The following is a 26,985-nucleotide window of genomic DNA, read 5'->3' as shown; positions in this document are numbered from 1 at the left end:
CTGGAGGGAGCATCATTCGGCGTGGACAGGACCACCGTCTAAGCCGGCAGACAAGAGCCCAACGCAGACAGCGTAGTCAGAAGATCAGAAGCGAGAGCCACGATGGGCTGTGTACCAGTGCAGCCGAGGTGTCAGGCACAAGAGGCCGACCTGAAACAGTGCTGGAACCCACCAGCAGAGTCACAGGCACGACCATATGCACTTCTGTGGGGCCCAAGGGGCAATCCAGAGGTAGTTGACGAACCAAGAACAGAAAGAAGAAATTAAGAATATTGTCTCATCTGGGTCAAATACGCTCGGACCCAGGATAGGTAGGGAGATGGGGCGGACTCATGCCTCGGCACTACAACAGAAGAGTGGTGATCAGCGGTAGGCGACAAAGGCGAGAGTGCCAAGACTGATCGCTGGTGCCGAGAATTACCTGCGGATGTCTAAAGGTGAATGACAGCGCCTTGAGAGCACCATCGGGTGATTGGCGAACTTCACTAATCACCGATTGAATGATGCTCGCAGGATCGGCTCCAAGAATGGACGCGCAGTCGGGCCCTAGAACGCTTAGGAGACCGGGTGCGATTAAAAGACTTCAAATACTGACATCCATGGAGTCTGGAATCACCACTGGATCTTCTTCCGGAGCTGGTGGTGTCGGTACAGGGAAGCGTCCAGCGCACGTCTTTCAGCCGGAGGAGAAACTTGTATTGGAGTCAGTATGGGGCACGTAGTAGATATCACAGGATCATATGGTGCCAGGGAAGGAACCACCAGAGAAATCTGCAGTATATGTATTCATCAGAAATGTGCAGAGCAAAACCAAACAATCACAAGATTAACCGAAGAGAAATTTAAGGAGCATTACCTTTTAATTCATTCTGGCTTTCTTCTCTCCTTTTCTCAAGTTCTTTCCTATCATAATTTAACTTTCGTAGGCACATAATGCCACACTGTAAACTGTTCCTGTAAGAGAACAAAATCCCATATCAATAATCAATCATGGATATGCCCCAAGTCTGTAAAACTGCTTTAATTTCATACTAAATGTACCTGTGAAAACTGTCAACCATTTTAAGCTGTCCACGCAGATCTTTTTTTGTTAAGTGATCCAGCATTCTAGCATCCACTAGGCATTCCATGAAGTAGCTTCGGTACTGAGGTAACCCTAAACTTGGTAACCACTCATTGCCGATCCACTCATGATTCATATCACCATATGCCAAGGTCTAACAACAGGGATAAAAGGACAAAGATTAGCAAACATTTACTTTGAAAACAACTTGAGAATTGCATGACAAGTTCACTACATTGGTTAAGAGAATTATTTAATTGGATGCATTTTTCACTCAAATGTGCACATTACCAGAGCATCTTACAAATGTAGTCATTTGCACTAAAAGAAATGGGCAATTCTGCATAAGCACTGTTTCTGGAAGTCTGTAACATAAATACAACTGCCATTGTGGAAGCTATGAATAAGTGAAACTGCCTCAAATAAACAGACTCAGTAAAGAAGGTACGTAGTGAGCTGAATACAGTGATGTGGGCTGTCCATTAAAAAATGTTGTGGAAAGGAATACACATCGTAATAGATAAGTTATGCAATTGTGTGCTGAGACTTTTGTAGTTTAAAGTTATGTCAAAACAATGTTTTTTGCCAGTTTATCTCATCATTTGGATGATCATGCCTTTTGAGTGCAAACTGTGTTATGCTTTTATAATTAAAAAAAGAATATAATTTAACTGAAAACCTCAAACCAATACTATTAAATAAGCAACTTTGCTCATGATCATCTTAAGAAATGTAATAACTGCAGGGCTGTTCATTACTGTCCTACTGAGTCGGCTGATACACATCTCTTCATCAGGTTGAGCGAGACGGTGACAAAACTAACAACCGACAACTTTATTGCACCTGGTATTAAAGTGAACAAATAAAACATAGCTCTTTGACAAATGCGAAAATAATCTTTGACATTAAAAGAATAATCCATTAAAGAAATTTGAAACTCACATGACTAAAATTTATATAATTAAAACGGTTTCCTTAAATCTACTTAGAAAATACCTAAACCCATTTAATTAGTCTCCTGAGTGGGCAGAGGGTATTTACAAGGGATACCGCTTACTCTTGTAAATAATACAAGAAGCAGTAACTTTTTGAATTACACATCATGAAGATCAAATTGAATCGGAGTACAATTGAGATGTTTTATCAACCTTTCAATTAAGTCTTGGTAAAGTAGGAACCCCTATAACATAAATGTAATGTATATTCAGGCCCACTGGAATGTCTCGATTCTGCGGTCGCAGCCTTCTTCACATAATTATAGATTTGACACATTGGCCACATAATTCATCATCTGCTGCATAATCTGCAGATTTTAACCCAAAAAATTTTTTTCTAGCTGATCGGATCAAAAGTTACTAAAAATATGGCGACTTGTAATTATGCAGTTGAGAGACCTTCCCAAAATTAAACTGGTCATCTGTTAGTTGCTTATGTCTGTATTTGGTTGTTAAACTGGTACTAATGAGGTGAAATCTTTGTCCAGGCAATATTATCATGTGTAAAAAGAACAAAAAATGTGTCACATTATCCCGCATAATTTGCCTTTTTGTGCTGCATAATTAAGTCAACTCTGCCACATAATTTGGTGCCTCCCTGCTCCATTATTGCAGTGGCTCAGGGAATATTTCTACCTTCAATATGGTGTACAGGCACGCAGGGTGATGGGCAATAGTCAGATAACAGACAATAAAACTAGTCTGTAAAACAAGGAAGCATTTGGCTTGTTTCTCCTTGTATTAACCCTAGGCACAAACTAGGAAATAATTGCAAGTAAGCTTCATGGTAGATGTAATAACTCATTAGGGATAAGTATTTTTTTAAAAATTTATTTAAAACTCCAACAAAACGCAAAACAATGATCAGGTTGAGCACATGCACCAAAAAGATTCAAAAACTAAAAAAAACAATACACCTTAGAATTTCAATCAACTCATTCTATTTTCATCAATACTGACATGGGCCATGTTGAATGAAACAACCATTGGCTGCACTTTAATATTGGGATGGTAAACAAGCAGCTGAAATTACAATTTCATCTTTTTAATCTCTATTTCTTTTTGAAAAGATTCAAACATCATAACCCCTTAACCCCTTTAGCCCCCACCATCAAAGGGCTTGTAAGCCACATTCACGTTTATTACAGCAGATCCCATCTTATGGATCCGGTCAGGGTCGGCGTTGGAGGGTCAGACAGTGATATAAGGTATAAGGTCCGAGGCTCTGTCACCTTATTTGTAGGGGTTATCCTGTCCTACCCCAATGTTGGTAGGCATCTTCCTTCTTAATCACCCAGCCTCTTCTTTCCCATGCACCAGTTCAAATCCTCCTCCCATTCCTGCAGTGTGGGTGGAGTGGGAGAGCCCTCAGTGTTTCAAAATATCCCTACGGGCCACCATCAAGGACAGGTTAGAAAAGAGTAGGATGTAGCGGTCCAGCGTATGTTCGCTCCAAATTCCCTCTCCGACTAATTGGAGCAAAAGCGTCAACTCCTCACACGAAGTCTCAGAGATTCGTTCAACAACCCTTTCCCAGTAAGTCACCTGCTTTGTACAGTCCCATAGTGTGTGGATTTAGATACCTCTCATATAGCATCCCTTCAGACAGATCATTCCTGTGCCCGACCCATATGAAACAGACTAGTCCGGGCATAATATGCCTTATGTAGGATTTTTAACTGGATCAGCCGATAACCTACTTGCATCGCTACGTCTCGAAGGTACTCACCTGTCGGAGTCTAGTCTTTGTCCTCTAGTCTGTGCAGATCCCCTCACATTTTTCCCATAATGACTATTGAGTGAAGGCTGTTTTTGAACCTGTTTGTGAAGCCGGCCGCAGAGTCATTGTGGTGGCGTATGAATATTTGCGTAGGCCAGGGTTCCTCGCTCTCTACAGTTCTGAGAGTCAGATGGCTACTAAAATTGTAGCAAGTCTAGTATCTTACCGTCCTTGGTCCACCGATTTCATCACTGTGTCGATGTCCTCTTGCATTGTCATGTTGAGGTCTCCACTCGTCCCTCAATGATGGTCAATGAATGAACATTCCAGAAGATAATTTTCAGGGTTATACTTCGGACCAAGTCTCCGCTTACCTTATACCCCATAAGATCGTAAATGTCCAGCAGCATCTCTCCGCCCGAGCCCCTCTGACTCCCTATTGTCTTGCCCATGTACCTGATGGTTGAACACCCTTACCACCAACCCCTTCCCAATCACACTGTGCTGCAGGCTCAAACCCCCCACTACCCCAATGCCCGAGATGCCTGTAGCCCCACCTGAGTAAACAAACTGTGATTCATATTAAGAACTATAAATGCATAGCAGGATTACAATAATTCTGTTACCGTGCGAGGGCGTGGCCATCCTGGTGCCCCGATCAATGCCCATTAGATTCCGGCTGGTAGAGTATCAAGTTGCCAAGACTTTACCCCATTGAGCATCCGAGCAAGTACGCAGTCACTGGAGTGACTATTGGTCCTTTTTTGTGCTCGCTATTGGGTAGGTACTCAGTGTAGGAGTCATCCCAAACATCACAGGTTTGTGCCTGTTCTGCCCATCTAGAGCTGGTTTGGAGAGAGCACGTAAGCTGCTACTCAGTCACCACCTACGCATGTTCCGTCTCCGCCTGTGCTTTCGCTGGGGTAGCTTTCAGCTGATAGCAGGGTTTTCTGTTGGTCTAACCATCCTTCACCCAGTCTTCATGCACTGGATGATCCCGGTCGGATGAGCAGGCACAGCCCATGTGCTCAAGCCACTTCCAGGCCTAACCACGGACGCAAAGAAAAGGGTGCACTCCCAGTTCACCACTATGGGCTTAGCGGGTAAAAGGAGAGCATAATTTAAACCAAGAGTTCACAATTGTTATTTAATGGCCAAAAAAGATTCCCTGTGGCGCAGGACTGCCTGGGTATATATTCACTAGTCCACCCTCAGTCTTTACTGGGCTGCGCATGCGGGCATGCTGCAGGATATCTTCCCTGTCCAAGTAATTTAGGAGGTAGACTACCACTGACCAGGTAGGCGCTCCTGGCTGCGGCGGGCACCACCCTGTACTCTCTGGGCTAGAACAACAGTGAAGAATTTGGATGTCGTGCTTCCCATGACTTCTTGTAGGAGTCATTGTTCTAAGTAGAACTTCATGCAGTGCCCCTTGCTGCGTTCCGGGAGCCCTACTATCCGTAGATTATTGCGCGTGAGTGGGCCTCCGCACCCTCCACTCTGTCATGCAGCAGCTCCACCTCTTGCCACAGCTTTAGCAATTGTTTCTCGTTGTACACGACCTTAGGCTGCAGCTGATGCACATCCTTTTCAGTTTCTTTCACTTTTTCCGCCAGGTTATATGATCTGCTCTCAGTAGGCGGAGGTCAACAGCTACTGCATCTAGTGCCGATTTGGTATGTATGTATGTATTAAGTATGGTCAATATGTGGGCTTCCAGGCCATTAGCCGACTCCGGGCGAGCTGGCAGTGCTTGGTGTTGCTGGTCATTCTGCTCAGCCAGCAAAGGGTCCGGTCGTGTGTGTTGTGCACCATCGTTTCATGAGGCAAAGTTTGTCTTGTGTTGGTTTGAAGAGCACCAGTCGAGGAACATGGGGCACCACCTAGTATTAGGGTCCATAGGTAACGCCAAGGGGACCGGCCGGCAACCACCCTGGAACCCCTACTTCATCAACTGGGCTAGCTCCTAAGCTTAAGGTGGAAAAGCCCACCTGGGCAGCAGCTCCTACCGAACCTTCCCAAGGGCCCCACCACGTCCCCCTGGTAGGTCAAGCTCCCCCAGCTCACCCGCATGTATTAGTGCATCCGGCATGTGTAGTGCACAGTCCAGTGGGCAGTGTTCAGTCCATATCTCCTCATTCGGAAGGTCTGCCACAAAAGTTCCCTATAGAAACTCAGGCCAAGGCTGGAAAAGGCCAGGGTTGATCTCCAGATATTTGGACTGAACGTCAAAGCCCTCTACGTAGGCCATGATTGAGGCAATCCACAGATTTCCCAGCGGGCAGGTGGCCCGGGGACAATATTAGGCCCGTGGTCTATGTACTATGTTGCACCAGACAGCGCTCTCCCCTTCACCAATATCAGCCTCTCATGCGGACTGTCCTCAGGCCTGTTCACACTAGAGGAGACCCCGTCTTCGGGGCCCTGGGTCTCTTTCCCCCTTAGTCAGGGCCACCAGCACATACAAGTCACTGGTACAGTAGCCACTGCAGGTGGTCCAGCTACTGCAGGAGCCACACCAGATTTCGGGTCAGGTTATCCATAATCCTTGATCCATGCTGCATTCGCTAGGGAATTTGGCTGTTCCACCCTCCATCAGCCACAGGCCGTCACCAATTTGCTGTAGGTGATAGCGGCGGGCTGGGCGAGCAAATAATGTTGGCAGATATGGGTGGCGGAGCCTTCCAGGCCCTCCCGCTGTCAGAATCTCCCCCTATGCTTTGTCCCCCGAGTAGGGCAATCCCGCTGCAACTGTTGCAGTGGGTACGCCGCAGGCTGGTGTTTCTATGCTGTGTGAGGTCCACGGCCATCGCGGATGCCAGCACCACATGTCCAGTCCTGCTCCGTGCAACACAGAGGGTCACCCTGTTGCCCCAAAGCCCCTGCCACAATGAATGGGTACTTTGGGCACCAGATCACTACCTCCAGGAATGCCCGGTAAGCGGAGCTTCAGCGGCTTCCGCCCAGCCCCATTGTAGGCTGGCCATGCCCCTCAAAATTACCATTTCTACGTGATATCACCCTGCCATTATTGTAAAGTCAGGAATTTTTGGCCCTAGATGGGAATAACATGGGGGTACAGAATTACCACTCCAGTTTCTGCCGGTTTTCCCCACTACTAGGTTACATATGGAGCTTATATTCCATCTCCTTTGGCATCTAGTAATGTCATGTGTTAAATCATAGCAACATAAAATTCAGTCCCAGAAGAAGAGAAGAGGCTCAGAGTCACTAAATCCCACAACAAATAGCACACCTCCAAATCACATGATATAAATAGTTCAAGTGGCTTCTTCCTCGGGATACTTCATATTGTGGCTCAGGCTGAATTTGAATTTAAAAGCATTTATTGAGCGCGCTTATACCCAGCGGTTTCATGGCGCTATGGGAGCTACTACTGGCAACAGCAGCAGAATAGACAGGCTAGGCAGCAAAAGCTCTGGAAAAAAGGAAGGTTTTCAGATTCTTCCGGAACTCCAAATAGGAGGTTGTGGATCTTAGTGTCATAGGGAGGGAGTTCCAGAAGACAGGTGCAAGGACCGCGAATTTCGCCCTGCCTGCTTTCTTTTTCTTTAAGCGGGGTGTGGCCAGGAGTGCCATGTGGGAAGAGCGGAGTTCTCTGCCCGGCAGGTAAGGTTTGATGGCTGAGCATATAAACTCGGGGGCAGTGCCCATCTTGGCCTGAAAGGTGAGGCAGCCTAATTTAAATAAAGCCCGCTCCCTCACAGGTAGCCAGTGCAATGATTTCAACAGTGGGGTGACTCGATGGAATTTGGGCAACCCATGGATCAGGCGGGCAGCCTGATTTTGCACTAGCTGCAAGCGGTGTATGGCATAGGCCGGTGCGCCATTATAGATTATGTTCCCATAATCAAGGCGCGAGAGCACCATTGCCATCACAATTATTTTCAGTGCCGGGAGGGAGGAGAAGGGGGATATCTTCCTAATTATCCGGAGGGAAAAAAACCAAGAGGAAACCACCGAACTGACCTGGGGGTTTACAGATAGTTGGGAGTTGAGAAAGATCCCAAGGGTTTTAACTTTGGAAACCGGGAGGGGGGGACACCAAGTGAAAGGGGCCAAAACGAGGGGGACCAGGGACTGCAACCACCTCCTGTCAGGACCAGCTCTGTCTTGTCAGGGTTGAGTTTAAGGTGGTTGCAGTTCATCCAATCTTGGATGAATAACATAACGGCTTGAAAATTCTGAACAGAGGAGGGGGAGTGAGAGAGGTTAAAGATGAGCTGGAGGTCATCGGCGTAATTAAACACCGTGACCTCGAGCTGCTGCAACGAAAAAATAAGGGGATAGATGTATAGATTAAACAGAAGAGGGGATAAGGAAGAGCCCTGAGGGACGCCGCACTCCACCTTTCGTGAGGGGGCAGTGAAACCAGCGAGATGGACAGCCTGTGCCCTGTCACACAGGAAGGAATTGAGCCAGGAGAGGGCAGAGCCATCTATGCCCGCCCGCCCTGACACGAGTGAGAAGAATGGAATGATCCACCGTGTCAAAAGCGGCGGACAGGTCCAAGAGAACAAGGGCTTGCGGAAGGTTGGTGTCAATACCCTCACGGAGTCCATCCATCACTGAGATCACTACCTTCTCTGTGGAGTGCAGAGGTCAGAAGCCCGCCTGGCAGGAGGAGAGGGAATGATTTGCCTCCACATAAGTTGAGTGTTATAAATATGAGGCTAGAAAAGCATTTTTAAACTTTCTACTGACTTCATTCCCAATATACAACTGGGATCCAAGTAATTTGAAAAACTAATAGGACAGTAATCAGACCAAACAAACTGGATCGGTTTCCACAGAGGGTTAGCTATGCTCCAGGTACCAAAGAAGGTCTATAGAAAGATCTCTGGAGAATAATGTACTAGACAATCTTTTATTTAAGGAAGGTTCAATGAAAAATGATATTCCAGAAATGTTTCAGTGCACCGAGCTGCAGGAACATCAAATCCAATACTTAAAGCATTCGAGAAGTATTGACTGCAATGGGTAAACAATCAGCAGTTCATTTCAAATGTGACCAGAGGAAGCTATGATGTGTTATTAGGTGAGCGACAATCACCTTCATGAAGGCTTAAGGTGCTGAAGACCGCAAATTAGTAACAAGTGGAACCTACCACAAAAAGCAGGGATTTCCTGTGTGTCTGGAGGATTGGTATATGAAAGTACATGACCTGCAGGTCAAGAGACACCATTGAGTCTTCTGCGCCCAGCGGTAGCAAAATCAGAAAGAGGCAGCATCATGAAATTCTTCTTGCAAAGATAACAGTTCTGAATCCCAAGGACTAGTAGGAGACAAAGACCATTGTCGCCCTTGGAAACCAGGAAGTACAATGAGTAGCACCCCTGTTCAATTTACTGCACTCGTACAAACCAACTACATGGCTCCCTTCTGCAACAGGGCAGACATATCCTCCTGAAGGATCCATAGCTGGTCTTCTGTAGTACAGAGTGTGTGTGTGTGTGGGGGGGGGGGTAGAGGGTGTAGGAAAGTAGGGTCTGCTTCCAATTGTTACCCCTACTTTTTGCTAATGTTTCACTGTTTTCGACTTAGTTTGGTAGGGATCCTGCTATCCAGGAAACCAGCCTATCTGCTGTCTCCTATAAATTGACTGCAGGTACTTTAGGTACACTCCAAATTGGATTCTGGGGACCCTTATAAGTCCCTAGTATATGGTATACTATATACCCGGGGCATAGGTACCTCAGAGGCCTCTCACGCTGCAGCATGTATTATGCCACCCCTGGGCGACCAGTCAAAATGACACCACAGGTCTGCTACAGCAGCCTGTGTAAGGTGGTGTATGCACCCCTAACTTACCTTATATCACTGCATATATAAACCTATCAGTCACCACTATGGCAGCCTTATCAATCCTGAAGTCAGAGTGCTGGGTTTTGTGTGAGAGGGCGCCCATGCATGAGCAGAGCCCCTCTTCAGCATTCGGAATCTATTCTCCGGGGTTGTTCTGTGATGCAGCCAACCATATACTCCTAAGTGCATTATAACCTTGCGGTAAATGTGAACTTTAAAATGTCTGCAAGGAAACATTTTGTGTTTGGTGTCAAACACCTTGGTATCATATCTCCCTGCCAGTACTGGCAGGGGAGGTATGATTCCACCCTCCTAGGGGGAGAAATATGACAACACCGGTACCAGCTATCTCGACCCTGGCATCACAAGATGGATGTTCCCAGCCACAGACATGCGTCTGCCCTCCTGCAGCTGGACGAAACTCTGGCAGGGGAGCCTGGACAATAGGTTTCCTGTCACATGGAGGTGTGACCACCTGTATTTGGGCTAGCTGGGTGCACTGCAAGAGTGCTCTGATGTCTTCAATGGGAGCACATTTGGTGTCCCTGTGTATAGTCCAGCCCAAACCGGTTGCAGGGTAGAGTGCTCTGATGTCTGCAATGGGAGCACATTTGGTGTCCCTGTGCATAGTCCAGCCCAAGCCGGTTGCAAATGCTCTCAGCCCCTGCTCTGGCACGAAACTGGACAAAGGACATGGGTGTAGCCACCTCTATGTACTGCCCCTCCCATAGGTGGGTCCCCAGAGTTTGTCCCACCCCTTCCTTGGGTATAAAGTAGGAACCCCTGACTACAGGACTTCAGATGTTACCTGGACTAAACTCTGCTACAGGTACTAAGTATCTTTCGACGATCTACGCTTCACTGGATGACTGAAGAATCTCCCTTGGAGTAAAGGAGTTACTCCCCTGCAAAGCAGGCACCTCAACGCATCTGATCGGCTTGCATCTACGCAGCTCCTGAAGGACTCCGAAGATTTTGCAACATAGGAGATGGGTTCCTAAGCTTCCCAGAGGCCTACCAGTGCTCTCAGCAAACCTGAGACCCGCAGCCCTCTCGGGACACCGTGCAACCCGAACCCCTGGCACATTTGCAGCAGCATATGCTTTTTGGCGATCCTTGAGGCTGTGCTTTGGGCTACTTGTAGTCCACGCCCCGAGCATTTGACATCCTTAGTGGGACAGCTCGCATGCGATCTTTGGTTGTAGTCGTCTCCTGGTCCCGGTGGCAGCAGTGTCAAGCTTCACCTCTTCGCACCTGAAACACCGGACATCGGTGGGCATTCGTCTACTGAGCCCCCGGTCACTGGCAAGTGACCGCGACTCTGTCTTCTCTGCTTTCAGGTTCTTCACAGCTCCGATCCAGGCTTGGATCACACCGGACACGTTTCCTCTTCACGGCAGCAGCACTTTGCAGCATCACGCCATTGAAAACTATGAAGATTCCCAACACCATTTGACACCTATGCACGTGGCTAAGGTTACACGAGTACTACGGTGCTCACGTGGGTGCTGGCCTTAGAACCTTTTAAGTTTGAAAGGGTTTGCTCAAAGTCCTCTCCTGTGTCTTTAATCTTAAAATTCCAACCGCGACTTTCCCATAGGATTGTACAGGGCTCACAGCTGTGTTCACACACAGCACGCGTACCCCGTGGGTCTCCTGTGTCACTACCTTGAGTGGTTACTTGGGGTCCCAGCGATTCTACGTGCTCCAGGCACTGTCCGGTCAAGTTGTGATTGTTATACTACTTTCTTAAATACATGGTTTGGTCTCCCCAAGAGCCCGCTTTGTATTGTGCTATTTACTGTCGTTCTAGTACTGTAATTTTGTATGCTTGGTTCTCTAATCTCATAAAGAGGTTAGTAGAGCGTGTTTGGTAATAAATACATATATTTTATATAGACCTTGTGTGGTTCTACTTTCATTTGGTCATTCAGGAGGTTATAATCTGGTAGACAAAGCTACTTAACATTCCTTCAAGACTTAGCCTGAAGGCTGCTCTCCATAGCTACCACTAGGATAGCTTTCAATAAAGGTTGTCTTTAACCTAATCATCAATAAGGGTCGCTTGGACTGGTGCAAGGTGTCCACTATAACTAGTGGACAGCATATAGCAGGCCAACTTCTCACAGAGAGGAGTAAGGAATTTGCAGCCAAAAGGGTAGTTTATACCACTTTGCTCCAATTTACAGGACCTTGAATGTATATTTATGTCTTCTATGTGAGACGGCTTCAAAAAAGTTCTGATATTATTTCATTTTTCATGTTGCTTCTTCTATGGGCAGGAAATCGTTTTTTCAATTTTAGGGAAGCTTTTATGGCTAGCAACATTTTTTTGTTGGCTGGCATATAATTATTTTACTTTTAGTACAAATTCTTTTTACTGTTTATTTTTCAGAAATAATTTTCCAGACTTTTTCTGTGAAAATGTATGCCCTCTTCAAACAGAGGATTGTTTCTTTTTTTAAAAGTCTGATGAGTCTAATTTATAGTTTAAAATGCGCTCCTTAAACAGATTTTACTTTATTGATTTTGTTTGGTTAAAGGTGACTCACCTAAACAAGAATTGGCAAGCAACAGGTCTTGCTTTATAGACCAATGTCTTGTGTTGTCCCCCGGCCCCCTCGTCTGGAGACTGACGGGGGTTTGTCAGAGAGCGGAAACGCTTCTTTTACTTCTTATGACGTCTCTTACCCGATTCAGAGTGTGAGAACTTTGACCCCGAGGAGCGATGATGGCTCCGCGATCGGGCCCTGGATCGTCCCCCGGACCTCGAACGACACGGAGACCACTGCCGGGCCTCCAGAAGCTTACGGCACCGCTCCCGTAAGGCCATCCGAGCCATGGCCAGACAGTCGGTACATGACCGGGAGTCATAGTCGCGCTCCAGACAGTAGAGACAGACGACATGGGGGTCGGGCACCGACATCATGCAGCGACAAGCGACACAGGATTTAAACCCAGGCATCCCTACGCGGCACCAGGAGTCAAACACTGAAATAGGAGGAGATAAAAAGTCTCAAAAGTATAGTCAAAAAGTGGCTAGAGTATGTGCTCTAACCGAATCTGCGCTTGCTGGCTCTGAAAAAAAAAGAACTGACGTCAGCGCGCATGAGTAGCGCCTAAGTAATCTCCGAAACATCATCTCGGCGCCTACGACGGACATGGAGCCGCATGATGCCACCTTCTGACACGCAGGGGTACTGCTGACGAAAACTTTGCAGATCCAGTCTGACGCCTGGGGATATTTTAAGGTAAGGGATCCATCTCTAACGTGTCTCCTTCAGATTGCTGTGTTTCATAAGAAGTGATATTTGTCTATACTATGTATGGGCATGATTGGCAGGCTTACCTGCAGCATGGTAATCCACAGAAAACGCATCTATATGCAACATGAACACAGGAACATATACAGAGAAGTCTGTTTGTTTCCATCAGCTACCTAGTATAATCTTAGGAAACCTGCCTAGAAGGGTGACTGATATCCATTGACATTTCATAATCTCTCTGAGCTTAACACGCAACCGCTGTGCAGCCTAGATGCAACCAAACAGGAGAGTCTATAAGAGTGTCTTTCTGACTGAGTTTGTTTTTCTCGGTCTTACCTCGTGCAGCAGTCAATGAAGTAGAGAGTTTACTATGTTTAATGTCACAAGAGAAAAAAACAGGAGGGTTAAGGAAGAAAAGGAAAACATATCATCTCAGCTGATAAGCATTTGTTGTCAAACATGAAAGAGCTTAGTTCGTGTAACATCTTGCTCACCATGGGTGGATTCTAAAAATCTATCCTACAAAAGAATAGTTGACCTCTGGACAGTCCTCAAAGTTGCACTAGCTGCAATATGAATAAGTAGTGATCAGCAGTCTCACCCGTAAAACGGTGTTCTCAGTATGGGTCTAGCACCTGTCCATTCCCGAGAGTTTGTATCCATGCTCACACTCATGAAGGAGTACAAAGGTAGCTTGAGAACTAGATTGAGGGACAAGCTTCTTAGACGGAAGGGCCCAGTTCTTTGCAATGAATACTTTGACTAGTAGGAGAGGTAATTGAGGGTCACGACTATAGAGGAAGCACAATACTCTTGATCTGTGTCTTATTCGGCTATTCTTTGTAACAGTTACATAGAATAGACCAGTACTATACGTTTCTGAAATGTGCAAAGACCAAATGAAAAAAAGACCAAAGGCAAAATCCCTTACATAATTTAACAAAAGAACATAGTTTACCAAAAGTCAGCCATTTAACCCATATGATTGGATATCACCACGTTCTATCAATGACAGCCATCATGAATAATGTGAGTGAGGTAATTGAGAGGGAAATGACACCTATTTAATGATAATGGTGAAAACAGAGCTCATGATTTCAACACACAAAACCTAAATTATAAGTGATGTTAAATGTTTTGAAATATCACGTGACAAGATCACTGATTGCATCTTTATATTTAACATATTATATAAAATGTCAAACCTGTGCCCAGCTTCCCTCCTCATCTTCCTGATGTTAAGCGGATTAGAATGCAAAAGAACATACAACTGTTAGTGGTGCCAATATTAGTAAACAGCCAATCTCAAACATAAGTGCAGATTTAAAGCCAAACCAATCAATGCAAGCATAGTACAAGATACATGCAAAGTGGATACAACAAGCTGTTTGAACAGTACAAACAGAAATCAATTATGAACCTATGTGGTGAAAAGTATGAGGCTGCATGCATAGATAATCTATCTGTACTTTGTTTATTTTTTATGCTGACAAATTTATGTAGCGCCAAATGGATGTGATAGAAGGTGGCCAAGAATTATATAAATCTTCAGCCTTTCTCCAAGATGGAGAAAAATTACATAAATATTTAAATCGAAATGTATAGCAAAAAATGTTTACATTTGGCTTTACAAAGACGTGCCAATAATAATAACTTTGTCTCTAGTTAATCATTAAGCCCCATAATTTAAACGAATTGCGCATAGGCCAAGAAAAATAACAATGAGTAACAAACCCCAAAATAGGATGTTCTAAATATTATTGCAAACACTAAGCACTCAAAACAGCAGAAAAAGAACTCAAGGAACACGAGCTGCATTGCTGGGACTAACCGTTTGTGGTGAAGCTGTGAGATTTTCCATTTCTTCATGTGTTAACCAGACATTTCCAGTGGACTAACATGCCCAAAAGTCAATCAATCAAATCCAGTGAAAGGGTAGCAGTAACAGAGAGGAGAGGTTGCAGAATACACAAGCAAAAGGTACACGTGAGGAGCAGGCATGGGAAAAAGCAATGGTTGTCTAAGGCTTTGAATATAATTTTATTAAAACATAGAAAGGGAAAGCAGTAGGCCAATGAAATAAGTCACGTCACGGCAAAAGGAACGAAATTGTCTAATATTAATACGAGGCAACAATTCTAACAATGCATTTTCAATTGATTAAAATGTCACATAACTTGATTTAACACCCACTATAAATACATTTTTCTATTGCCATAAACTCTTTATAAAAGAAATAAGATACATGGACTGATTTAATAAAAACGATTGGGTTTATCTCAGTTAATTGGAAACAGCAGCTAAAGAATGTAATTTGTTGCACTACTATCAATTGGATGGCGTTTGTGCCTTTCAATATTTATTAGTTTCATGTTATCAAGAATCCCTCTTAAAAGTGTAAGACAGCAAAGACTTCCACAAAGAACAATTCGTTTCTCTAGGATTATTGTATAAAATCAAGGGAGGGAAAGACACCTGAAATCACAACTTAATCACTGCTTGATCTATTATTACATACCTAGTAATAAAAACATTATATTTTCTTTAATCAAAATTGTAAATACCATTAGTTATTTTCCAGGGTGGGAATCTTTTGCAGAGCTGCATGAAGATATGCATACCTGTGTGTATGTTCTTCCATACTGAAGGGATGTTGTGTTGATGTTATACTTGACCAGAAAACCTTTCTTGAGACTACTACAATGTAGGGGACTAACGTATGGTCGCTACTGTACTAGAAAGGCAATTTAAAGTTCCAGACTTATTCCTGCATTGCCATTTTAGTTTTCTTTTAGGAAAGAGAAATAGGCTAGAACTACCTCTTATTTCATAAATCTGAGAATACCTGCGAAGAAGCACCCATATTTGTTGAAGATATCCATACGAGCAAATTACTTTTACAGGTAAGTAACTATTTCTCCAGCATCAAGTGTTCAAGATTCATAGGAGGCAGAAACTGCCACATACGCTGCACTCGGGAAATCTGTTGCAAAGATTGAAGAGTTGCACCTTATCTGTATTACAATTGTGAGCTTTATCGCATTATTGGCATTTGAGAAATTGCACTGAATACTCGCTATTGGATCTTAGATTGGATTTTGGGGAAACCAATCAGCGCTGAGTCCCTGGCCATTTAATGGAGGTAGCTGTGAGCACGCGCTGTTAGTACCAGTCGCAACAGCCACACTTTAGTAATCTGTAGTAAAGATTTCTGAATTGCACCTTATCGCTTTTCAAAATCGAGTGCTTTATCGCATTTTAAAAATTGCACTGAATTTGTGCGATTACATCTTATATTGGTTTTAATGGAGGCAACAGTGCGGACGCAGTGGTATTAGCAGCCGCACCAGACACACTTGTAGTACTCGTAGAAAAAAAATAGAGCACTTTATAGCGTTGCCTGTATCTAAAAATTTGCACTGAATTTGGGCTACTGCACGGTAGATTGGATTTTGGGGAACTAACCTGCGCCGTGGTGGGCTGATCCTCTTAGAGCTCCCTGGCCATTTAATAGAGGCAGCTGAGGGGGCATGCCACCCGGCAACAAGCATCAGGGGCCAGCAATTATACCCAAAAATGTAAAGATGTCTACTCTGTAAGCCACTAATTAGACCCTATTCTCTTGCAAACCTACACAATATAGGTCTATTAAACAATATCACAGCCATAGAGTCGGTCAAATCTATTTTAACCTCAGTTGCCACCTGGGTTAGAAATGTTACTCATACTCAAGTGTCATACCAACCAACTCACGGTCACTTACCTCAAAACCTGTTCTGTGGTCAAATAACAAAATTGAAATATTCCACCTACTTGATTTAGCATCCCTGATATTCTGCCCTTAATCGAAACTTAGTTAACTGATGGCTACTATTAACTTCAAACCAGGTGTGGAAGCAGCAGCAATAAAAAAACCACTAGACCAATACGAGAGGAAGCAATTGTGTTGTGAAGCACAAACTTTGTATGCAATACCATTACATGTCATGTACCTAATAAAAACATTTAAAAAAAACAACCTCCCCTGATATGTGTTCTCATGTACAAAACGCCGGGTTAATGCAACACTTCCCACAACTTCCGGCAGAGTCAGTCTCTCTTCTAGTCATCGACCATGCAAAAATATTTCTAATTGGCGAACTCAACTACTAGGCAAATGAGGAAACCGGTGGTCGAACAGCCACAGTTTTAACCAACCTGCTTAGGAGTCTAAACTCTGAACAACACATATTATCACCCACTCATACCAAAGGTCACACAATGGGACGAAGTCTGGTCCACTAATCGACTTATATCCAATTTCAGAGTCTCTGCGTATGGTCGGATCACTATTAAATGAAATTCTCAATGACTGATCTGACCCCTCTTGAAACGCCTCCCTCCCCACCCCAACCCCTCCACCCCCCCAACCCCACCCAAAGTCCTAGAATTCACACCAGGAACTGAACAGAGTACACCTCAACGCCTTCTATGACTCATTGGCAATCACCTAACCCCGAAACAAGAACTTCGATAGATACAAAGAAATAATCTCAGTTTGGCTAACATTAGCCAGTAATACGCATGCTCCCCTCTGCAAAGCAAAACAGGCTAGACGTCATGTGTCTAAATGGTTCTCAGAAGACCTCCAATTAGCCAGGCTTCGCAATGCGGAACGTAAAATGGTGGAACAATTATTCGGGTGACAAAAAGGAAGTCTACACATAACACCTTAAATTATATATAATTATTATTATCTTTTTTTAAAAGAATCATACATGCTAAATCAGCTTCTCTCTGGAATAAAATCTTAAACTCTTAATAAATCAAAGGTATTCAGAATTGCTCTGAACTCTCTAACCCTGACAGAGTGGTGTTAACCGTCCTACTGACTCAAAACCTATGCAATGCCCTTAAAATCTTCATCGAGAAGATCAAAATGATAAAATACAGCATTCCTCCTAGCTCACTCTTCAATGTAACTTACGTAGACTATAGAAACTCCATTAGACTATCTGGTTTTTCCGCTAATCGGCAAGGATTGCCGTGTGGGCCTCCTGACTAAAATTAAGTTGGGATGAAATTACATTTATCCCCCACAGGTCGTATAAACCGTATTCTCTCTATTGCCGACCCGGACATCTCCCTTCTAAACTTGTCCTTTAATCAAGAGAGAGAGTCCCTAGCTCCTTTAAGGAGGCTATAATGATTCTGCCCTAAAAGCAGGGCTCGACAAATGTACTCGACCGCTCGCAAATGCGAGTGAATTTCTTCAAGGGCGAGCCAGTTTTCAGGCCTACTTGACCGGCCGGGCGAGTGAAATCTGCCACTGCAGTGCAAGGTGCCAAATTGTGGGTTGAGTGCAATTGATGTTAGGTCGAGTTGAAAAGTCTACTTACTCGACCTGCAGGTCAAGTAAGATTTTTTAGATTTGTCGAGCCCTGAAAAGGAATCATCACTTTTCACTCTGGTACTAAGCAAAGGTTGCAGAGGTACATGTTGCTTGACACCTCTATTCCTTCCTAGGAGTACAATTTTCTTGACCCTCACCATGCAAGTTTTCCGACAGCCCATTCTACTGAAGCGGTCATTCTTTCTGTAGTGGATGAAATGCGAGCAGCAGACGGGGACGGGATCCCTGAGGTGCTGATCCTCCTGGAGCCCCGAGCTGGTTTCGACATGGTTGACCAAGATCTCTTAGTGGACCATGTCGGAGCGGCAGACTTAGAGGTCACAGTGCTTGACTGTCATATCCTTTCTAAAGCGCAGCTGATTATCTCCCGTCAGTTCACTCAAAGTTCAGTTGCACTGCAGAGTATCCCAGGGATCCGCCACATCCCCACATCTTTTTAACCTGTATAATCACCCCCTAGTACACTACCTCAAAAAATGAGTTAGAATCTAAAACTAGGATGACAACATGGTTACTTTTTAACATTTACAAATCTCCGAAATAATTGGCAGCTTTCCAAAACACAATGCTGTAAATCTGTGACTGGATAACCAGCAATTAATTAAAATTAAATTCTGACAAAACAAATTGTCATCACCAAAAACAAGTATGATTTGTGGAATCCTTCATACTGGCCACCTGCAATGGGTGCTTTTAGCCCAAGAAATCAGTAATAACTCTTGGTGTCTTTATTGACAAGGAGCTCTCTATACGAAACACCAACTAGGAGCAGTAACCTCATCCTGCTTCTTGCAACTCTGTAGAATTTCGAAAATCACCAAATTCCTTTCCTTCAAAGTCCTTGTCCAAGTTAATATCACTTTAGTAATCTCTCAGATAGGCTACACAAACTCTTTATCTGAGACGCCTAACAGACCTCAATCGCATACTCCAACTGGCACAACAGTAGGCAGCCAGGCAAACTGTTCAACAGCACAGCCACATTACATTTATTTATTTATTTATTTAAACTTATATTGCGCACAGCTACCCTCAATGGGTTTCCCGGTGCCAGGGATAGATAAAAGAAAGAAAAACAAGCCAAAGGCCCAAAACAGAACAAACAGTGCAGAGGGATTAATTAAACAGAAGGGTCTTCAATTTTTTACGAAAGGGGAGGAGATCAGTCTCGGCTTTCAAGGCCGGCGGAAGAGCATTCCACATCTTTGGGCCAAGATAAAAAAACGAGCGGCCACCCATTTTGGCCAGTTTATTTCTGGGAACAGAAAACTCGCCACTAGTGGAAGATCTTAAAGTGCGACCAGGCTTATAGACTTGAACCAGGTTCTGTAGGTATTTAGGGGCAGAACCCTGCCTGATTTTAAAGAGAAGGCATAAGGTTTTAAATTTTACACGGTTCGGGACCTTAAGCCAATGAAGGTCACGCAAAGCCTGAGCTGCAGAAGATCTCCGGGGTACATTGCACAATAAACGAGCTGACGAGTTTTGCACCACCTGAAGCTTATTTATAGTGGCCTTATCGGCCCCAAGATAAAGCACATTTCCATAGTCGATGCGGGAGATCACAAGAGCCTGGACGACAGTTCTCTGAGTAGAGCGAGGCAGCATCCATAGGATCTTCTGCAACCATCTTAAGGTGGAAAAACAGATTGCAGCGACCCTTGTTACCTGCTGTCTCAGAGAGCCTGTCGTCAATGAGGAAGCCGTGAGGAAGCCGTCGCTGATGAGAAAATTACACTGGGCACAGGGGAGAAAAAAAGGATGGTTTTCAGGACTGGCTGTATCGTTTCTAAGTCCCTCTATGGAAGAAGCCCAGCCTTTATATCGGCCAGAATTCCAAAATACATCCTCAACCAAAACCGGAGATCCATCCATGCGTATCTCCTGACAATCCCCAAATTCAAAAAGCAGAAAACAGGTGGTTCCAGATTCGCAGTACTTGTCCCCCCATATATGAAACTCCCTTTCTCTTGATATTTAAACTACTCCCAGCTATGTCAGATTCAGCCAAATCTTAAAAACATGGCTCTTCAAACAGGTATATGACTAAAATCATGTGCAGCATGACGCGCTCTTGTTACCTTAGTACCAAGAGACCAACCTGGTGTGTGTGTGCTCAACAAATATGAATAACATAACAGTAACTTTCAGGAGAACATTTAGAAACCAGGAGAACATTTAGAAACCAGATTACTTCTTTGTCACTCTAGACTCAGTGGACACAGAAAGAAGATACGTTCGGACTTATGTTATGTTTTGTTAAGTGTTTTTTAAAGCGCGCAGCTGCCCCAGCAAAGAGGCGTCCCGGCGCTGGCAAATCTAAATAGTACAAGATCCAACGAGAGTTAGCCAAACATAATCCACAAGACTATGTTAGAGGGAAAAGGAGGGTTTTAATTGCTTTCCTGAAAGCCAGCACGTCCTCCATTCCACGGATATGGGCCGGCAGGGAGTTCCATAGCTTAGCTGCCATGAACCGAAACGACCGACCACCAATACGGCAGAGTTTAGTCCGTGGTACAATCACCAAGTGTTGTCCTAGCGAGCGCAAGTTACGGTGAGGAACATATGGAGTCAGAAGGGTGCACAGAAGTTCCGGGCTCCCAGATTGAAGGATCTTAAACGCCAGGCACAGAGCTTTAAACAGAATCCGGGCATAAATCGGAAGCCAATGCAACCCTCTTATCGTAGCTCCAACCGAACATCGGCGGGGAAGTCCCACCAAAATTCTAGCTGCCGAATTTTGGACTCGGAGTCGTTGAATCTCGGCTTTATTGGCCCCCAAGAATAGCACACTAGCATAGTCCAATCGAGATAAAATAGACGGTTATACTCTAAATATCTTAGCAAGGTAACAGATACCAAAGTCTGTATTTTGCTGCTTTTTTCTTGTAGACCCAGTTATATGACAAATTGGAAGAAAGCAACAGCCTTTCGGACATCAAAATCCGATATAAAAATGACAATCTTCTGTAAGACGCCTTTTGGTGAAAATCCTTTGCAATTAACAGCTGGTCTGTGAGTTACAAAGAGGTGCTCCCTAAACCATTTCAGCATGCAAACAATCTGCCTGTGGTAGGTAGCTGCAGTATTACACAAGAGCTACAAAATAAAGTTACAGATTGATGTGGAAATCTGAAACACCCTCAGGCATATAAATGAGAGTGAAATGTTAGAACATCCTTAATTGTAGTTACTACTGCCAACTAACCTTACTGTCGCAATCAAAAACACTTCAATCTAGAGCAACGACCGGTAATTTTTCAGTTGAGAGGATCCAACATGTATGTATTGGCTCAAATGGGGCATGCTTACACTAAGCCACATTAAAATAAAACTCCTTCACATGAGTAGATTGTATGACAGAGAGATGACAGATTAGTTTGCATGGAATAGGAATTATTAGTGGGACAAGACAACTGTTTCAACAGCTTAGTGTCAAAAGAAACGTAACATTGTCTACGTTAAATCTTGGTAATGTACAATAAAAAAAATTCCTAACTCTAGTTGTAACATACACTTACTAAAAAGGTTCATGTCTTCCTTAATACATTAAGTGGGGAGCATGTGTTTTGAGGGGAAGAGTTCAATAGAGTGGAACTTGAAAGCCATGAGGTAACTTTCAATGATGCTATATTGTGATGCAATGCCATTTTCTTCCTGGTTAGTCATTACCCATTGGAATAATAGGCAAACCTCTGAATATTTAGATCCTAGCCAAATTAACAACTTTGTGCTTCTCTGAAAAGGTTGGAAATGTGCCCAATATTTTTTTCAACTTGTAGCAAGTAGTGACTGTACTGTTTATCGAGAAGCAGGTATGAATGCACTAAAGTCTACCACATTAAGTTAGAAATTCCAATAGAGGTAAGATCTGGAACCGATATACTATACAACAGTCCCGATTGGAAAGACATTTAAAAATATGATCAACTTTAACGCTGCTTTCCTCTTAGGAAACATCCTTTTCTCCTTTGCTGCCAGTACAATGTTATGAATACATTGTTTTCAATAATGTTTTTATTTTTACAGGAGTGTGGCACCTATGCCTAGTCGCCAAATAATAGCTGTGTACAGGTATAAAGTTGTATCTATTTTCTAATCTATTTTTATTCTTCCACTATTCACTATATGTCCAGTAGTTTAAAACTAGTCCTGAAGAAAGCCTTATTGGATTGGCTGAAACATGTCGACCGCAATAACAGTGCGCCCACACATCTATTAAGGGCGTTCATGCACTTTTTTATGTTTTATTTTTTGATACCAAAGGATACACAATAAATATATTTTTCCTTTTGGTAATCAATTTTAATCACTTATCACCACACTGCACAATCACAAGCCCGACATCATGCTTCATTCACAGATTTTATTCATATATCTGTGAGTACCTTCTTTTTAACAACTAGGAGGTACAGAGTAGTTTCCCATATGATGACAAACATCACTTCGGTGACTGATGGGAATCTACTTCTCTTGGTGACATTTTCATTAGTTCTGTCTTGACTCCTTCTTTGGTGTAACTGTTTTTGTTCTCAATTCTGGAATACACATACATATATTTTTGCAGACCCACGGATTTCTGTTGTTACATATTGATAGGGGATTTATCCGTGCAGGTCTTTAAATATCACTTAGACCCTCTTTCTTATCTGGTATTATATTATATATTTGCCAGTACAATGTTGTCACAATAAAAGTAGTCAGACAAGGCAGTGGCTAAACCCTCCTAGTCACCCGTTGCAGGATTGTGCCTTGTCATCAAGGCAATCTTTTGGGGCTCTTATCCTTAATGCCAGTAATGTATAAGAAAATTGTAAATAAGGACGAGGTTGCAACTGAAGGTACTTATTTATGCACAGAACAGGGAAAAAGCATTTAACAACAACAACCCTCAGGCAGATGGGTTAAATTGCTAATAAAAACACTAACCATTGAGGGCAGAATGTTCCAAATCAAACTAGGAGAAACAGAAAACAAACCCCAGCTTGTCTGTGCAGAGGGCCCCAAGCATTTACCCACCTTCTGCCACTCCATTCATTTTCTTGGACCTCACAATATTTCAAGGCTTTGATGCAAGCGGACTTGAACATCAAAGATTGTTTGAAATAACCATCTACTTTTCACAGAGATGGAGGTTATGCCCTCTTTTGTGGAAATGCCTAGATCTTGTAGGAGCTGGAATGTGTACTTAACCAACCAGTATCCAGATATTCAAATTCTAGGTCTCAAAAATAAGTTACTGTTGATAGGATGAATTTTGGAGCTTAATGTACATTCTTGAACTGAAATTGCCCTGGTTTAAAACAATGAAATGTACAATCCTATTAGTTGTTCGATTATTGCAGTGTGAAACTGTGCAGCTCAAAGTTCAGTGGAACATAAAGTGCGCATTGAGTATAAATGGATAGCATTCCAATCTTGACACATACAAAGTTGGTTGATTAACATTCTGCAAAGTACGAAATGAATTACTATTTACCAGAAAAAGAAATCCCTGTACACATATACCTGTATTTAAATACAGACACAAGGTCATCTGAAACTAAAAAATATACCAAATTACTCTCTCATGCAGAATCCTCACCTGTTGAATTATCCCAGATGTCTAACTTGATCTGTACATTTCAAAGCTCTTGAAGCTGGTAGGGGTACCGATGCTGCGTGAGTGCTGAAGTGAAGCCTGACGTTGTCGCCAAGTACATAAAGCACACTTTTCGGCTTATCAACATCAGTTATCATTTATTTGTTTATTTTTAAAGGTGAAAAGATAGAGTAGTATCAACTGGTTCAAGTGCAGTACAACACACTAATTGGAACCTTTAATTGTCCATGTGTACCCATCCATCAACAGGGAAGTGGGTGGTATCAGTGAGGAATCGGCAGGGAGATAGAGTATCCACCATGAAGAGAGTTACAGAAAGTCGTAAATTTTTGTTCGATTGGATACTTCTACCTGCAGAATCCTTGTCTATTGAATAGATTCTCAAACAATACCACAAGAAGGCAGGCTGCTAGATTCTTAGATGTGGTAATCTTGCCACAGAGATTTGGCAAAATGCAGGTGCCTACGCTCCTTCGAGTCCAAGTCCAACAGTGTTTAGTTTAGCAAAGGTGTGCAAGGATGCTTATATTGCCGCATTTAAGATCTCCACAATAAGAACACCTCTTGCAAGAGTGGAGGATGACAATGGGTAAAATGAGCTTGGATGCTTGGTTAGCGCACAAACATTGTTAGTGCATCCCTGTACTTGGGCACACCTTTGGGTTCGTCACTGAAGGAAAGATTCCGTTGTTACTGTTTATGGTTGTTTATTATTGTTATAAGTTTCACAAGTTCATTTGTGTTGCATTTTTATGAAGACGAATATTTATTTCATATCCTTATTAAAGTCGATTCAATTCGCATTTGCAATGAAAAAACGAAAAAACGCTCCGATGCATTTCGGGAATGGCCCTTTCCCAAGGAGCTCTGTTGGTGAAAGAATAACATCGTTTGGTATACGCTCTAAATGATAATGTTCATCACACAAGATTAAAGACAAACTCAAAAAACTGAGATAACGTGCATACACATAAAATATATCAATACATTTTGCATTCATTGATTCATGTCTGGCGTGTGTGGTGTGAGATAGAAATGTCTGGTGACATCACAGTATGGGACGACTTAGGATTCAAAAATAAAAAGGAAGACATACCGAATGTTTTCTATTCCCGGCACATTTCGGGATAGTCACTAGCTTGCGCTGTTGAAAAAAACAGCGGAGTTTATAATGTGACATATAAACAATAGCGGGTTTACGAAGGGACTCAAGTTACTCTAACGGCTTAACTTACTTGAATATAGGTTTCAAACGTCTTCTGTCGTTTGTGGATTCGACTGAACGCTGAGCTGAATTGGGTACGAGTGTGTTCCCGCGGGTGATCGAGAGTTAAAACCTGGCAAAAAACTCGAAGGGTTCGGGATGTCAGAAAATAAAAAACGGACTAGTGTGGTGGACGGAAAATGGCAGCCATCTTAATGTGGGTTGAGTTAAAGGACTTACAAAGGGAATTCTGCCTAGGGATAACGTGGTGTGTGGGAAAAAAAAGGTTGTGTATGTCAAAACTGGTGTGGACGTAAATGGGTCAAATTACAGATTAATGGAAAACAGACCACACAATTGGTAATGCGTTACAGTATCATACTGAATTCTACAGGTAACAGCTAAGTTCAATGCGGTCATTGAGACCGAACGGTTTAAATGATTGTAACCGGTAAATCCAGACTGTCTCTCGTTGTAGTAAGGTTTTATTATTGTCTTTGCCTTCACTTTTTGCCACCACATCTAATGTCACATTATAAACTCCACTGTTTTTTTCAACAGCGCAAGCTAGTGACTATCCCGAAATATGCCGGGAATAGAAAACATTCGGTATGTCTTCCTTTTTATTTTTGAATCCTAAGTCGTCCCATACTGTGTGATGTCACCAGACATTTCTATCTCACACCACACACGCCAGACATGAATCAATGAATGCAAAATGTATTAAGATATTTTATGTGTATGCACGTTATCTCAGTTTTTTGAGTTTGTCTTTAATCTTGTGTGATGAACATTATCATTTAGAGCGTATACCAAACGATGTTATTCTTTCACCAACAGAGCTCCTTGAGAAAGGGCCATGCCCGAAATGCATCGGAGCGTTTTTCGTTTTTTCATTGCAAATGCGAATTGAATCGACTTTAATAAGGATATGAAATAAATATTCGTTTTCATAAAAATGCAACACAAATGAACTTATGAAACTTATAACAATAATAAACAACCATAAACAGTAACAACGGAATCTGTCCTTCTGTGACGAACCCAAAGGTGTGCCCAAGTACAGGGACGCACTAACAATGTGTGTGCACTAACCAAGCATCACTCATCCAAGCGTATTTGGACGGTTACGCAACCTGGTGGAGCACCCAATCTTTACAAAAACCAGTTTGAACTTTTTTCGGTATAACTTTTCCGCTAAAACATTGCTGTGCACCAAGTCACTTCCTTTGTTTGTAAAATTAGCTTGGAGTCACTCAGGCAGTTCCTTTTTAGCAAGCGCATAGAACATCTTGATACAAACAAGTAATCCAGAAGGACAATGACTTCTTCCAGACTACGTTGCCGTCATACTGCCACAATACCCAACAAAAGAGCTGATCATCTACTTTGTCTCTTGTGCAGTCAATCCGTCTTTCAACAAACCATTACCTTGAGGATTAAAATAAAGTATGAATGTGTTCAAGTACATGATTTGCCAAAAATTAATGCATCTCTACTGATGTTAGTTGCACTCAACTGGCAGTTACTATGGCTTTTGGCAAACCTTTCCTTTTCAAATTAATCTAGTAGGAAATTTAAAAACATCAAGAATTTACACAATCCATTGTTTCTGTCCGGGCAACTGTGAAAATTGGTGGAAGGAAGGTGTAGTTTGAACATTTCAGTTGGGTTTCGTACCACAGATTATGACCTCCAAAGGAAGAGGGACAGAAGGAAACTTCACCTGTAGCTAAAGGGAGATGCATAAACCACTGGCCGAAGCCCAGGGAACTCCAATGTTGGTTGGGACAGCAGAACCCTGGTCCACCCCAGCCTCAAATTTTAAGGGAGTCCAAGTCGGTCTTGCAGGGCTGGTCATATGAAAGAGCTACTTCTTGGTGGCATCTCTCTTCCTCAAGAATCTTCTGGGC

At 43.2% G+C, this 26,985-nt stretch overlaps 1 protein-coding gene across 22 annotated transcripts in view; it reads right to left on the bottom strand.

Moving 5' to 3' along the window:
* PPFIA1 (PPFI scaffold protein A1) overlaps positions 1-26,985 on the bottom strand; it is an 807,831-nt gene that overhangs the window by 180,862 nt on the left and 599,984 nt on the right. For 10 of the 22 annotated variants that reach the window (XM_078684274.1, XM_078684281.1, XM_078684285.1 and 7 more), the window contains 4 exons: positions 14,703-14,765; positions 14,077-14,103; positions 1,042-1,217; positions 857-954 (listed from right to left, as the gene is read on the bottom strand). In XM_078684274.1, coding sequence (XP_078540400.1) covers positions 857-954; positions 1,042-1,217; positions 14,077-14,103; positions 14,703-14,765 — 364 coding nt within the window. The remainder of the gene's footprint in view (positions 1-856; positions 955-1,041; positions 1,218-14,076; positions 14,104-14,702; positions 14,766-26,985) is intronic. The other 12 variants (XM_078684284.1, XM_078684292.1, XM_078684288.1 and 9 more) reach the window with 3 other exon arrangements.

Source organism: Lissotriton helveticus, chromosome 3_2 (genome assembly GCF_964261635.1).
Source record: "Lissotriton helveticus chromosome 3_2, aLisHel1.1, whole genome shotgun sequence".
NCBI classification, from domain to species: domain Eukaryota; kingdom Metazoa; phylum Chordata; class Amphibia; order Caudata; family Salamandridae; genus Lissotriton; species Lissotriton helveticus.
This window is presented reverse-complemented; position numbering and strand designations above follow the sequence as displayed.